A 15,441-nucleotide genomic window follows, 5' to 3' on the forward strand; every position below is an offset into this window, starting at 1 on the left:
GGGGATAGAATCCAGCCCCACCACTTACCAACTGGGTGATCATGGCCCAGTCAAGTGGCAACAGTTAACACACCTCAGTGAATCCTTTAAACAATGTTCAGTAAGTGCCTACTATGTGCCAGGTTCTGCCGTAGGCACCAGTGAACAAAATAGACAACATCCCTGTCTATCCCCAGAGTGGATAAACAACAAAGTGCAGCTCAAGGGTAGTTTGGAGTGGGGGAGTGGGCGGTGGGGTGGGCATGGCTACTTGGGGAAGGTTTGTCTGAGGAAGTGGCATTTGAGCGGACACATAAAGGAAAGGAAAGCTGTCGTCAGGAGAGTTTGTTAAGAATTCCAGTAGCATGAAGGGCATGTGCAAAGGCCCTGAGGTTGGAAAGAGGCCGGTGTGTCTTTGAACCAGTAGGGAGGTGGCAGGGAGGCCTGTGTGGCTGAGGTGAGGGAAAGCAGGAGGGCGCAGACCAGACAGGGCCTGTTTGGACTTTTTTTTTTTTTTAAAGATTTATTTATTCATATAGAACTGGGGTAAAGGCCAGAGATGCGGAGGGTGAGAGGCTTCACCAGAGACAGAGTGGGGAGCAGAACAGGCAGATCGACGAAGTACACTGCTGAGGGGAGCAGCGGGCGGGTCAGGAGAGGTCTGCCTCACCATGTGGACTCCTCAGGGGCAGGCGGGAATCGAACTCATGAGGAAGTGGCTTAAGCTTCGTAGTGCAGTGCTTTAACCCGCTGCGCCACCAGGGAGGGCCTGCCTGTTTGGATTTTACTCAGTGAGAAAGGAAACCACCTGAGGGGAGTGAGACTTCTAAAGAACAGACTGAGCATGCATGTGTTTAGAGGAGACAGGAGGCCCCTAGATTCTAGCAGAGTTCAAAATGCTAGCTTTCCAATCCTAAAGAAATAGCTTGATTTCTGTGGGGTTTTCCAGGTTCCATGGGCCTTCCTGGGGCTCGCTTCCTGAGAGCCTCAGTCTTCTTCCACCTAGGAAGGTCTCCAGGATCCAACTGCTGTCGTAGGCCAGGGGGAGAGGGGTCCAGGAGGGTGAGAGCAGCCAGAGCTGCTGCTCACCAGGAAGGCATTCCTCCTCCAGCAGTCAAACCCAGAAAGAGGTGAGCAGTGTCAAGGTACTGCTGGAATCTTTCAGAAACAAGCCACTCTGCCCCATGGTCATGGGCAAGGAAAGCTGGGTGCTTCCTCCTCCAGAAAGCCTTCCTGTTGGCCTCCCTGCCACCTTACTGGTTCAAAGACACACCAACCCCTTCTCAACCTTGGGGCCTTTTCACATACCCACCACTCGGCTGGCATTCTTAGCAAGCTCACTCTTCCCTTATTTTGGTCTTGGCCCACAGGTTCTATGTCCTGCATGTTCCCCCTCCCCAAATCTTCTCTGGGGCCACACAGCTGCGGAGGGTCCTCTGTGCTGCATGGGCCAGGGACAAGGCTGGGAGCTGAGTCTGCCTAGGGGACAGCCAGAAGCATTGGAGGATCCAGAGTACCAAGAGCAAGAAATTCCTCATGTCCTCCCCACCTACCCATCTGAATGGGGGCACACCCTACTCTAGGACTCTGCGGCCAGCACCTCTCGTGGCTTGTGCCCACCTCTGGGGTGGTCTCTTTCACCCCTGAATGCTTTAATCTCACCTTGTCCAGGTAGCCTTCCAAGCCAGTTCCATCTGTTTCCAGCTCTTCCCTTCACTCCACTGCCCTGGGGGGTGGGGGGGTGGGGGGTCTCTGCACCACAGGACCCATCTGGTATAGACTGTTAGGTTGGCTTTGTAGAAGGCTGGATGGGGGCAGGGCAGATGGGCCTCAGGAGACCAGAACTCACCAGGCCTGCGGCTTCCTCTTCACCAGCCCCCGGGGCCGCCTCCATTGGGAGTGGGGGCTGAGGTGGTAGGTCAGCTGCCGGCACAGCTTCTCCATGGCACCCAGTGCATCGCCTTCCTGCAGAGGCAACCGCAGGCCATGGGTTCCCGAGTCAGTGGAGCAGGTGGGGGATCCTACACCCCTACTTTCCGTTCCCTGCCTCTGCCCCAAGCTGAGGTGGGGCAGGTCTGCTCTGCTGGTGTAGGGCGGGTGCCTTAGCAGAGGGCAGGTTGCAAACTGAGTTATATGGTGCTTTGAGTTTCTGTGAATTAGTTGCTATTACTGAAAAAAATTGAAATTTATACAAGTCTGGGTTCCATATATATTTGCTCAGCAAATATTATCTGAGTACTGACTGGGTACCAGGCACTTGCTCCAGGAGCTGGGGACACAGCCATGAACATAAATGTCTTTGCTCTCATAGTTTACATAGAAAGATGAAAGTGAAACCTTTTCACATGTCTTGTTACCCATGTCAGAAGCTGGAAAATAAAAGAATGAGGGGACAAACAAGTCTTTCCCAACCTAATTCACTCAGTTACATTATCTTATGGCTCATCGGATTTGCCTGTCAGACCCTGGATATGATAAACTGAATTGTGTCCCACCCCAGATTTTTAGGCAGAAGTTCAATCCCCAAACCCTCTGAATGGGACCCTATTTAGTGACAAAGAATTTAAAAAGATAATTAAGGTCCTCCCTGGTGGTGCAATCTCAGCACTAAGAAGTTATCTGCAGCCACTGCAGTACAAGTTCGATCCCCAGCCAGGGAGGTGACCCAAGTGGCTTAGTAGATCTCTCCTGTCTCACCTGCTGCTCCACCCTGCAGTTTATTTCAGTAGATCCACCTGTCCTGCTCCCCACTCTGTCTATGGTGAATCCCCTCACCCCTGTACCTCTGGCCTATGCCTCAGCTCTTTTATGCATAAATAAAATCTTAAAAAAGAGGTGATTAAAGTAAAATGCGGTCACTGGGCAGGCCCAATGCATTATCAGGACGTAGGCACGTATAGCAGGAAGACCATGTGTAGACAGAAGGAGCGGGTGGTTGTCTACAAGCCCGTGAGAGAGAGGGGCCTCGAAGACACGAACCCTGCTGACACCATTTTGGACTTCCAGTCCCCAGGCTGTGAGGGCAAGCTCATGCAGTGGCTGAAGGACGCAGCAGAAGGTACTACAGAAACTCCAACTCTGTCCCAAGGGAGGCCAATTCAACAGTCACCGAGAGTGAGTGCCTAAGAGCATTCTCCCGCCAGATGGTCTGGTGCCAAGGAACACAAGCAGGAAGTGCCAGGGCTCGGATGCAAACCCACAAGCACATAGCAATGTGGATATGGTGGGGTTTAACCACAACCCACGTCCAGCACTGAGCTGAGTGCCTGGCGCAGAGAGCTGTCAGTCAAGGCCAGCGCCATTATCAGTATGATCCCTCTGCTAGTGGAGAAGGAGCACGCTCTTGGGGTCAAACTGTGGATTCACACCTTTGCTTTCCACCTCCTATGTGCCCCTGCAGAGTCCCTTGACCTTTCTCTGTCTCCAGGCTTCATCTGTGAAGGTGGATAACCATACTGACCTCTCAGATTTCGTGAGGGTGAATGCATGCTACTCGTAAAGGCTCTCCAAATAGAGCCCAGAACACAGTACGCTCTCCAGGAATACTGGCTAAATAAATACTGTGTTGTATTGTGAGAACAGCAAAAAACATGCAGAACTCTACACGGGTAAAGCAGGAAGGTTACTTTTGCCTAAGCTCAGACTTGATGGGCTTTTTTTTTTTTTCAGACTTATTTAGACATACAGAACTGGGGTACAGGCCAGAAATACAGGGGTGGTGAGAGGATTCACCATAGTCAGAGTGGGGAGCAGAACAGGCAGATCCACTGAAGTACACTGCTGAGGGGAGCAGCAGTGGGCCATGCCATGTGGGTCACCTCCGGGGCGGGGATCAAACTTGCGCTGAAGCTGCTGCGGCCAGCTTACAGTGCTGTGTCCTAACCCTCTGTGCCAACAGGGAGGTCCAGACTTGATGGGCTTTTAAGAAGAGTGGGTTACATGTTTGGATGAAGAAAGGCAACATTGGCACCCCAGAGTGAGAGGACACACTGTGCTAGAGTTTGGGGGGGGGCAGTGACAGGCATGGGGGCAGGTGACAATCCGGGCATGGCCCATGCACTTCTCACCACGTCCACAGCTACCCCTGTGGGCCAAGCCACTGTTGTGTCACCTGCATCGCTGCACAGACGTCACACTGGGACGCTACGGAATTCCTACAGTGCTCTAGAGCAATATGCTCTTGGGGAAACTGAGGCAGGTGGAAGGCTGAGGAGGAGCCCCTGAGGAAGGAAGACAGAGGAGGGAGGTAGAGTAACAAGAGGTGGTACGTGAAACATCAGAGCAGAGATTCAGAGGCCAGGGATGAAACTGGTTTAGACTAAGTCCTGGTCTCCAGTTGTCCGTCATGGCGTCCTACTGCCCAAGCCTGCCTGAGAGAGTGAGAGAGGGTGAATGTCACCTGTCCCTCTGGGCAACTGCATTTGCATCTGTATTTGATTTTTAGAGGTGTTTTTTCCCTTAAAGATTTATTTTTTTATGCATACAAGAACTGGGATATAGGCCAGAGGTGGGTGGTGGTGGTGAGAGGATTACTAAGGACAGTGGGGAACAGAACAGGCAAATTGAATGAAATATACCACTGAGGGGAGCAGTGGGCGGGTCAGGAGAGGTCTGCTGTGCCATGTGGGTCAGCTCCCTGGCCTGGGATCAAACTCATGCTGCAGTGTCTGCGGGCAACTTCACAGTGCTGAGACTTGGCCCCCTGTGCCACCAGGGAGGGCCCTGGTTCCTAGAGTTTCTTGCTGAGCCTAGTGGTAGGGCTGTGAGAAGCAAATGGATTTACAGTGCTAGACACTGTTTAGCATCTGACTGACCCCCTGGCCAGCGTATGAGCTGACCGGAAGAGCTACAACATTAAAGGAAGAGAAGACACCTTCAGTGAAGGAGGAGTAAGCAGAACCATGGGCATCAAGAAGAGATCTGTGGGGTCAGACACCCCATGGAAGCCACTGGAGGTAGCCAGGAGGAGCCGTGGCCAGCACAGGCTTGGGGAGGGGCAGTAAGGTGGGGCCTAGGGCGAAGGCCAAATTGCGGGGAGGGCTCTGGGAGGTGACAGAGGACACTGTGCCTCTAGAGTTGGCTCCACCGTGTCCCCTAGCAGGATGGAATCATGAGGGGCTTATCAAACTGCTGCTCAGCCACCTCGAGCTGTGGTGGGAAACTCGGGCACCAGGATTTAAAAAGATGCCCTTTCCCTCTCTCTGCTCCTATTCCTTGTTTGACCAAGGTGGTGACCCTTTAAAGGCCTGAAGGACCAGAGTGGTCTGCACAGCATCACTCCTGAACCCCACCCTCTAGCCTGGGCAGTAGGAAGAAACAAAGAGGCAGCAAGCAGCCGCTGCAGTGTGGCGTCACTGCCATGAGGGGGCAGCAGTACGCAGGCGAGGAGACTCCAGCAGGCCTGGCCCTGCCCCAGCGGGGAGACGAGAGGCCTGGGGCTCCCAGGTCCCTAACAGCGACACAGCTCTATCTGCCCGATAAACCTCATCTTTAGCTTAGATTACTTCAAAGAGTTTCTATCAGAAAAGCCTTCAGCAAACCAATTTCATTCCCCTACCACTCTCACTTTTCAAAGTCCCCTCCAGGCTTCCCTCCTGCTGAGAACAGGCCTGAAATAGGCTGGGGTGGGAGAGTAAACCGAGAAGGTGGGAGGCGGGGAAGCCTGGAAAGCCACAGAGGCAGAAGGAGAGGGAGGAGGCAGGGAAAGGAGGAAGGGCCACTTCTGTGTGGTTCAGTGTCCAAACAGCTGAGTTCCAGGAACAGAGCTTCCAGTCCTGTGAAAGCTCTGACCAGGGGCTCTGGCCACAGCAGCCAGTGCCACGCACCTGAGTGCTCCTGGGCCACCCCCCTGGGCACTTTCTTTCTTTTAAAGATTTATTTATTGATGCATACAGACCTGGGGTATAGGCTGAGGTGTGTGTGTGGGGGGGGGCAAGGTTGGGGGGTGGTGTGAGGATTCACCAGAGAGGGAGTGGGGAGCAGAGCAGGCAGATTGATGAAGCACACTGCTGAGGGGAGCAGCCGGGAGATAGGAGAGGTCTGCTGCACCCTGTGGGTCACCTCCCTGGCTGGGGATCAAACTCCTGCTGCAGTGGCTGCCACAGCTTCACAGCGCTGTGCTTTAACCTGTTGTGCTACCACAGAGGGTCCCCTCTGGGGACTGTCTTCAGAAAATAGGCCCCCCCCAGCAGCCCCTTTGTGCAACCAGACACCCCTCTTGAACCACAGAAGGCTGGTCCCCCAGTGGGCACCGGCAGGGAGCTGCCAATCCACCCTCTCCCTGGTATCTGGAGTTGAGGGAGACAGAGCGCCCCCTCCTCCAGGGGCTGCCCCTTGCTAAGCAAACTGGGGTGCTGCTGGCAGCCCTGCTTCCAGCTGCTTGATGAGAAGAGTGAATGGAGAGTGAGGCCTGTGTAGCCGAGAGGGTGGCAGCTGTGTTTGCCCTGTTTCCTCTGTCGTTTCAGAGCTTCTCTGAGCTTGGCGGTCTTTGGGTCCCACAAGACCCCTCAGAACCAGAAGCATAACTTCTCTTCTGGCTTGAGGCAGTCTGAATGGCTGTCTGTGACATTGCCCCAGGCTGTTGCGGGAGGCCCTGAAGACAAATCTATGGTGGGACACTCACTGGGCTATCAAAAAAGAAGGTCAAGGCAGACCCGCAGGCCCCTCCAGGAGGGCTCAGGCCCTGACATGCTCTATCAATCAACTGTCAGGTGGCGATGTCCACCACCCCCGTCACTTCTCCGGCACTGCTGGGTGCTGCCCCCAGAACCCCGGCAAGCGCAGGCCTCCACTGCCCTGCACCCAAAGGCTTCCTTGATTCAGTCACAAGTTCACTCATCAAATATTGATTGCTCTGCCTACCGCATGCCAGATGACACTCCAGATGCTGAGTCTGTGTGTGTGTGTGTGTGTGGAGGGGAGCAAGGGGGGGCAGTGCCTCTGTGTACTCCCTCCCGAGCACACTCTCTGCCCTTCCCTTTGCTCAGAAGGCTCTCAGATACAAACAGCCTCACCAGGCCCCTTGGCCCTGCTTGCACGGGGTTTAGCTACCGGGAACAACTGGGAGCAAGATCAGAGGGCAGGAGACAAAGGCCAGCATGTGTGGCAGCCACCCCTCCGAGAGTCCTCAGTGCCTCCGGCCTCCCTGTTCCCATGTCCCCTGCAGGCTCTTCCCAATGTGTAACAATGGACTGAGGTTAGAGCAGGAAAGAGGGTGGCTTCTGTCTTGCTCTCTCAGATCACCCGCTCTGGGTAAACTGGCTGCCGGGATGTGAGGATGCCCAAGCAGGAACAAGGCCCCCCGCCAGCCACCAGGGGATGTGCTGTCCTGGCGTGGGTCTGCCTTCCTGTCAACTTTCTGACACCTGCAGCCCAATGTCTTGAACGAGCACTCCCTAGCTCAGCTGCTCCTGAGCTCCTGACCTATAGAGATTATACAGCAGTAAGTGCCTGATGTCTTAAGCCAGTAAGTTTTGGGCTAACTTTCTATGCAGCCATAGAATACAACCTGGTTTGGAAGGGGTACCCTCACCCCGAGTCCAGCGACGCAGGCTCCGCTGAGGCACCCCCACGGTAACAACTCTCCGCGGCTATTCCTGGTCATAGGTGGCACAATGTCCTATTCCTTTCCTTTATTTTGCCCACAAGCCTGGAAACAGTGCCTTGTTAAACTCAAAAATCCACAGCGGAAAGGGTCACCTCCTCTGCTAGGACCTGCCTGTGTAGATGCCATCACGAACGAGAGAGGCACCATCTCTGCACCTCTGGAGCTTAGAGGCTAGCCGGGAATGCAGAAAATAAGTTAGGCAGCACATAAATAAGCAAGAGAATTTTGGAGATGAACACGCTCAGTGACAAAATAGAGGCTGGTAAGGAGACAAGTGGGGCAGGCGGGGCAGAGGCCTCTGAGGGGCCGGCCAGGCTGCATCCACGGGAGGAGGGGGAGAGCTCGGATAGGGGCAGCAAGCAGCATCAGAGGGGCAGCAAGGTCTGCAAGGTGGGAGGGGGTCTGGATGCTCCAGGAGCAGACAGGAGACCCCTTGGCAGGAGCTGTGAGCAGGTTGAGTAGGGGAGATGAGCCGAGGGGTCATAGACCTGGGCAGGGTGAGGCCAGGAGTGTGGATTCTGGTTAAACTGCAAGGCAGTGCCACGGGCAGGTTTCTCAGTGAGGGACCTACTGGGTCTGGCCGACCCATGAGACTGCCCCAGTAATCCCAGTGGGGGGCTGTGGTGAAACTGACCTCCGGAACATATTCGAGATCCAGACTTGTCAGGACTTGCTGAGCGTGGTGGGCAGTGTGGGGGTTCCTTCCAAAACCCCTGGGTCCCCTTTTGCCAACTGTGTGCCCCTTCCCGCTTCATTTTGCTTCTGCCTGTCCTGCACCTGCTCTGCTTTGTCGCAGACGCTCCAGGCAAGCTCAGGGAGACGTACCCAGGATTTATAGTTAGCTCTTCACGGTCCCTAGGACCAGGGCTGGAAGCCTGCCCCTGCCTCAGGTTGCGACAACTCTGCACGTAAGTTACACCATTGTCCCCACGGGGGAGCAGGATGCTGCCCTTGGAGGACAGTCTGAGCTCACTGTCTCCCCTTGGAGACTCCCTCAGCAATTGCTGTGTGCCTCAGCTTGTGGGAACCTGACTGCACTGGGCTGGGGCGCAGCAAAGGAAAGAGACTCAATTCCTGCCTGGAGGATCAGAGTGAAGAGTGGACTGATTGGGGTGGGGAGGAGGGGTGGGTTTAGGAATACCCAGGTGGGAATGTCCAAGAGGTGGAAGACATTTTTTAAAAAAAAGATTTATTTATTTATGCATATAAGAGCTGGGGTGTTGGCCAGAGGTACAGTGGTGAGAGGATTCACCAGAGACAGAGTGGGGAGCAGAACAGGCTGACTGACTGAAACACACTGCTGAGGGAAGCAGTGGGAGGGGCAGGAGAGGTCTGCTGCGCCATGTGGGTCAGCTCCCTGGGTGGGGACTGAATCCGTGCTGCAGTGACTGCAGTAGCTTCACAGTGCTGAGACCTAACCCCAGGGAGGCCCAAGAGGTGAAAGACTGTACAGTATGAAGCTGGGCTGCTCCAGAATAGACAGGGATTACGTACCTGCAAGGACCCCCACAGCCCCCGGTCTCAGCTTCCCAGGTCAAGTCAGGTATAAACTGAACAAGAAGTAGGAATGGCCCCCGGTACCAGATCTTCTTCCACCAGGACTTGAGGCACCCAAGTTACTGGCTTTTTCTTACTGCCCCATATATGAGTCCTGCATCCCCACCTCCAGCTGCACCCTCCAACCAGCCCCACAGCTCTCTGCCTTCATAGCTAGCAACCCCCTCAGTCTTGGCACTACATAGCCTAGAAGCCAGAGAGAGGGCCTGAGACGAAACCCCAGAGAGAGGTTCAGTTCCAGAGGGAGGTTCTAGCCCCCTGGGCTGCCGTGTTCAAAGAGTGAGGGGGGTGGGCTTGGGAACCAGCTCCTCACTCTTATCCTTGACATTCCCCTGAAGGAGAAGCTTCTGGTACTCCTCAGTCCTTCTCTGGCATCCTACCCCTGCCATGGAGGAAGTATGAGAATTGAGGGGTGGGAGAGGAGGCATCAAACCAACAAAGAAAAGCTCTAGTTAGGGATTGCACTTCCCTGCCAGCATCCTGAGGGCAGCGATGGGTGAGCCATTCTACCCAGAAGCCACACTAATGGGCAGATCCTCTCACTGAGAAGGGGCGAAGCCCCTCAGAACTTGGGGCGCCATGGAGCTTTTCCTTTTTAGATCTCAGGGCCTGGCAGGAAGTGGGCCTCAGTGAAGTGGCTGGGTAAGGAAGACAGTGGGGCATGGTGGGGACTGTGGCAAATTGGAGAATCCCAGGCAAGGCCCCCGCTAGACTGACATGACCTCTTTGTGCAAACAGTCTTGCATCAAGTCTTGGTGGGCAGAGAGAAGGCTGGCTTTAAGTCTCCCATTTCTCCCACCTCCTTCAGACATGTAGCCATATCTTCACGCAGTCTACAACCTACACAACTGTGCATAGTGGCTGCTGGCTGTTCAAGGGAAGCTGGGAATAGAGCTTGTGTGCAACATTCCAATTATTAAACATTGGCAATGAATCCAGATTTAACACACCCATGGGCCAAACAAAACTTGTGCTGATGGTGCCAATGTGCAGCCTCAGGACAGGTAGGCCACTTCACAAGGTGCCTAGAAAGGTGCCCACCTCACACCCCCGGGCCCAGCTGGCTCAGCCACCCTACCGGCTTGGGGCAGTGGATGTAGCGGGCCAGGCTGATGATGAGGTCATGTGTGATGGGGTCCACCAGGTTCCTGAAGCTGGCATAGCGGTACAGGACATCGTCCAGCGAGGTCGACTCCATGCCCAGGTCCTGCAAGAGTAAAGAAGTCCAGTGGTCAGGGGTGGACTCGCTCTACCCTCCAGTCCCACCCAAACACCCCAACTCCCCTGGAGGCAACTCAGCCAGCCCGCTCCCTGGTGAAGGAAGGAACCCCCTTCAATGAGGCTTCTCAACCTGCAAGGAAGCCTCTGCAGGTTCCACAGACATGGTCTTCCTGGCATGTGGGCCTCTTCCAAGATAACCCCAAAACCTTCATGGGTCCACTTCCCCTGAGGAGCAAGCCGAGGCTGGCTGCCTGGGCAGCAGCAGCTGCGTCTCTGCCCAGGGAAGTTCCTGGCGCAGAGCTAAGTACCCTGGCGGCTGTGTATTGACGTGGGTCTGTTTTCTTTCTGCGTCTGCTCCTTCAGTAAATGGCCCAGCCTTGGCACCGCTTTGCCTTGGGGGTATGTGTGTGAGCTCTGAGGTTCCAAGGAGAAGCTGCCAAGTGTACAAATGAAAACTCCTCAGGCTCCTTGAGAAAGGTATCGAGCAGGATTCTCCTAAAGGGAGGGTGGGGGTTGGGGGCAGGGTTCTGGCCTGCCTGAAGAACAAGGGTTTGGGGAGCACACACCCTGGGAGCTGCTGCAGAGGCCCCTGCTGCTAGTAAGTCGGGGACTTGTGGGGCACAGCCAAGAGCAGTGACCGGTGTGGGCTAGGACTCAAGGGCCCGGCTATAAATGTCCTGGACTATATAAGACCCTAAGCTTCTTGTCCAACTCCAGGGAAAGGGCAAGACATGACTAACCTTGAAGTTCCCACAAGTCAGGCTGGTGGGAGCTTGAAAGAATTAGTGCTTGAGAGAAACGAAGAAACAATTTTCTGCCTTTGAGTGCTGGACTAACCTTTATGCCCTGATTTGTGAGAGTGGGGGTACACTGGCCTTTCTCAATGCCCCCTCCCTGTGTCTGTGCCCTTGGGTGTGGATTGTGCTTCCTGCTGCTAGCTTCATGCTTTGCACACCAGGCAGTGCTGACCTTCCTCCCCAGGGGGCACCCAGTCACCCCACCCCAAAGACCAGGGGCTGCTGTGGGCAGGGCAGGCGGTACCACCCACTTTTGCTGCCCTGACCCCCAGCCCTCCAGGCCCCAAAGCCATAGGTGCAGCAGCCCACCCAGCACAGCCCAGAGGTGATGGCCCCACCCAGGACGGCAGAGTGCTGAGAGCCGGGACAGGAAATGTGTGGGGGCTGGTGACTGCCAGCAGGGAGGGGCTGACCCCTCTTCTCAGTGGACAGTCTGACCCTTGGTCAGTGCCTTTCCCTTGCACTGGCCTAGAGGTCCCAGCAAGGCAGGGAGGCTAGGTATCACAGGTCCCAGTTTCCAGGTGAGGAAAGCCAGGCCCTTCGTTAGCGGTGATACAGTTTTGGGAGTGGGAAGCTGGACCTATGGCCTTGATGTGGGACCTTCTTTGGATGACTGCTCTGGCTTATCTTGACTGAGGTGAGCAGGCTGAAGACAGGCTGGAGGGTAGCGAGGGAGTTTTCGGCTGACGCTTCTAAGAGCAAAGGAAGAAAAGGTCTTTGCTGGATGGATCTGGATGGGCCAGGATGCCAGGTTCTCTGTCCCTGTGGGGAGCACGCCTGGGCCCCATTACAGCTGGGTCTCCCATGCCATGGATAGAGCTCTTTGTTTTCCTTGTTAAGAAGAAATGGGGGGCCCTCCCTGGTGGCGCAGCGGGTTAAAGCACTGCACTAAGAAGCTAAAGCCAGTTCAATCCCCGCCTGCCCCGAGGTGACCCACATGGCGCGGCAGACCTCTCCTGACCCTCCCGCTGCTCCCCTCAGCTGTGTACTTTGTCGATCTGCCTGCTCTGCTCCCCACTCTGTGAATCCTCTGTGAATTCACTCTGTGAATCCTCTCACCACCCCTGCACCTCTGGCCTGTACTCCAGTCTGTATGCATAAATAAATAAATCTTAAAAAAAAAAAAGAAGTGGATTCCCAGTTTCATTGAGGACACCAAGCGACCAGTTGGGAAGCTCTGCTTTCCATTTAACAACATGTGCCTCTGAGGCAGACTGCCCCTCGCCAGGTTCTCTGGCTGCTAAAATAATTTCCTGGGGCTGAGGGGTGGAGCAGGCAGAGGGGGCATTCTGAAGTGGCTACATTCTAGAACTCAGGGCCTTTGAGAACCAACTGCAGCTGGCCACAGATGCATCCTGGGCCAGTTATGTAAGGCCACTGTGCCTCAATTTCCTCTTCTGTAGCATGGGAATGATGGAGGCAGGAATGCGGGGAGGCAACACAAGACTGAGTCACACAAAAGGGACAGGTAGAAGGGGCTAGTGCAGCAACTGACACAGCCATAACATCAAGGTCCTCAGGCACCAAAGCCCGATGTCCAGGATGTCCAGGATGTCCGGGAAGCCAGATGTCTCCAAGAGGTCCCAGCAGATAACAGACTGTTGGGGGATGTGCCTGAAGCTCAGACCCAAAAGGCAAAAGATAAGGACGTGGAGACGAAGCTCATCAGGAAATCTCCGGGCCTCTCAAGTTCTACCTAGACTCACAAGGAGTGAGGCCCTCCCAAGGACAAACTGCCTTTATCAGGGCAGCCTCTCCACCAGCAGGGGGCAGCCGCTCCTCTGCCCACCTGTGCCTATGCTCGTGCTTCTTTCCACCCACTCTCCCTCTGCAGGGCAGCAGCCTGCGTGTGACCATGCCGGGACTTCTCTGCATTGACCTCCCCTGGCAGAGCCCGCTCTCTCCTTAGGCCGCCTGCCTGCAACCATGCAGGTCTCTCCCTGCAAACCTGTCCCTTTGGGGCACTTGCCCACTTGCACATATGCAAGTGTCCTTTCCTCTCCTGTCTTTTTCTAATAAACTTCCTCTTTAAATATAACCGAGTCTCTGTCTCATGAAGAATCTCGCCGTATGCCGCTGAAAGGGGAGCTCTGGTGAAACCGTTCCCACAGTGAACCCAAAAAACCCGAACTCAAAAGACGACATCAGGAACAGTGGCTCCTACCTATATCACAGGTAAGTGAGAGATATAAAGCCCAGTGCACAGCAAAGCCTCTGATGGGAAGAAAATCACCTATAACGCCTTCTGCCCTCAGTCCCTCTCGTCCCAGAGATCCCCCTCCCCCTACTTATACAGTGTGGTTCTCATCTCTTTTTGAACCACAGGGCACACAAAAGACATGATCTCTCTCTCTCTCTCTCTCTCTAGAAAAGCACAGGAGTCAGGCAAGACAGGAAGCTTGGTGCACACAAGCCATGCTGATGTCACCGGCAGGAGGATATGGGGCCCCAGGGGTACATACTTCGGACACACACTTTCCTAGCAGAGTGTAAGAACATGACCTGGCCCTCCCTGGGGCAGGAGAAGGCAGGAGACGTAGGAGGGGAGAGTCAAAGGGCTTCTATTCAAGAGCTCACTTGCTCAAAGGTCCCTAGGGTGGGTGGGTGGGGGTGGGGGCCCAGTGCAGGAACTGGAAATGGAGGGATGAGGTCCAATGGTCAGAGGTCATGGGTGCAGAGGGGAGGGGAGGAGGAGGAGGAAGGGGGGGAGCAGAAAGGAAGAGGGAGGCATGGACCTGACCTTCCTGTCTGTCCTGCAGGCTGTGCCACCCTCTGTGGACTGTGACTTGAAGCCAGCCTCGTCCTGCGCTGCTTCACCCTCCTCAGGGTGTCCCCCTGGCTCACCACATATGCCTGTGTGTTCCTTTTACACACATCCTGTTTCCTACCCTCAAATGCCACCTTGGAGAAAGCACTCGATTCTAGGTCCTCTCCAGTTACCAACTCACTGTGAGTCTGTGGGCACAGACTTCTTCCCTCTTGGGGTCCCTTCTCCCAGCTATGAGATGGGTAGGAGAGTCAAGCCTGGCTCTCTGCAGGGCGGCTCTGCCCTTCCCCTAAAAAACCTGCTGGGCTTTTCTGTAGCCTATTAGTCCTGTTCTGCCTTCCCTTCTCCCTCCTCTAAAGATCAGTGGAAGCAGTTGCTGGGGACAGAGACAAGCTGTGCCCTCCCCCTCCCTCCTTCTACCTAAGGTGCCTAAGAGGCCTCCTGATTATTTTGAATTGGAAAAATTATGACACAGAAGATTCAAGGATGATTTCCATCCCCCCACCCCCATTTATCTCCTTGAATACAGGAAATAAATCTCTGTGGTGGTCTGGGAGGTGAGAGACAGACAGCCTGTTACAGCCTTATGCCCCAGACTAAGCTTGCAAAGTCTGATTTTATGCGCACATGGATAAACCCTGCAAAGTGCCTTTTTCTTTAAATTGCCCAAGTTCTTCAGGGTTTGCCTCCTAAGCTTCCTGCCCCCATTCTCCACACTATATAACCTCACTGGATGACCAGATGAGAGGTTCCATTGTTCCGCACGAGGTTCTCTGTGCACAGAATCAAAGTTTGTCTTTTTTCTCTCTAATCTCTTTATCAATTTAATTATTTTCCAGCCATATAATCCTAGAAGATAGAGGGAGATTAGCTGCCTCCCCAACACTCCTCCATTCTGGAAGATCATTGAAAACCCAGGAGGCTTGGACAGATGTGGGAGAAAAAGACATGGGACTCTCCTTCCCCGAGTCCCAGGCCTCACGCCGTTCACCCTCTGTCACCCTGGGCGCCCAGGGTGCTGCATGGCCTGGTGCCCTTGAGCTGCTGTGGTCCAGGTTCCTTTAGTTGTTGCTCAGGAAGGGGCCTCCCCAGAAGGCAGATGTGGCCCTCTCCCTGGGCCACCGCCCTCCCTGTGAATTCCAGCTGGGTGGGGCTCCCAGGCTGGATTACCAGGAACTGCAGCAGGGAAGCCAGACAGGGACAGTGCAAAGGCCGTGGCACGCTTTATTGCTTCTTTCTGTCCTTTGACCCCACTAGGCCCAAGAAATACATGTGTTGCTTCAGGACACATCGTGTGTCCCACGGACCTCTGGCAACTCTGGGACTCCCTGCTGTCCCCTCCATGCTCTTGCCCCGAAGCTGGTCTACTGGAGATGACTGTTTCATGACCTTGCTTCAAGGAGCTCCCCCCATCCCATTACTGTCCAGCAGGAGCTTCTAGTTCTGTTGTGGCCTCACTTCCCAGTTAGGACCAAGTGCGTGGATGAGCAGCAAGTCCTACACGCACGGGGGAA

At 54.7% G+C, this 15,441-nt stretch overlaps 1 protein-coding gene across 1 annotated transcript in view; it reads right to left on the bottom strand.

Annotated features, from left to right (window-relative positions):
- The window catches only part of LRRC75A (leucine rich repeat containing 75A), a 40,890-nt gene that overhangs the window by 2,745 nt on the left and 22,704 nt on the right, over nt 1-15,441 (bottom strand). The window contains exons 3-4 of the mRNA XM_004685068.2: nt 10,221-10,349; nt 1,829-1,944 (exon numbers count right to left, since the gene is read on the bottom strand). Coding sequence (XP_004685125.1) covers nt 1,829-1,944; nt 10,221-10,349 — 245 coding nt within the window. The remainder of the gene's footprint in view (nt 1-1,828; nt 1,945-10,220; nt 10,350-15,441) is intronic.

Source organism: Condylura cristata, unplaced genomic scaffold, assembly GCF_000260355.1.
Source record: "Condylura cristata isolate star-nosed mole 26May11 unplaced genomic scaffold, ConCri1.0 scaffold00017, whole genome shotgun sequence".
NCBI lineage: Eukaryota > Metazoa > Chordata > Mammalia > Eulipotyphla > Talpidae > Condylura > Condylura cristata.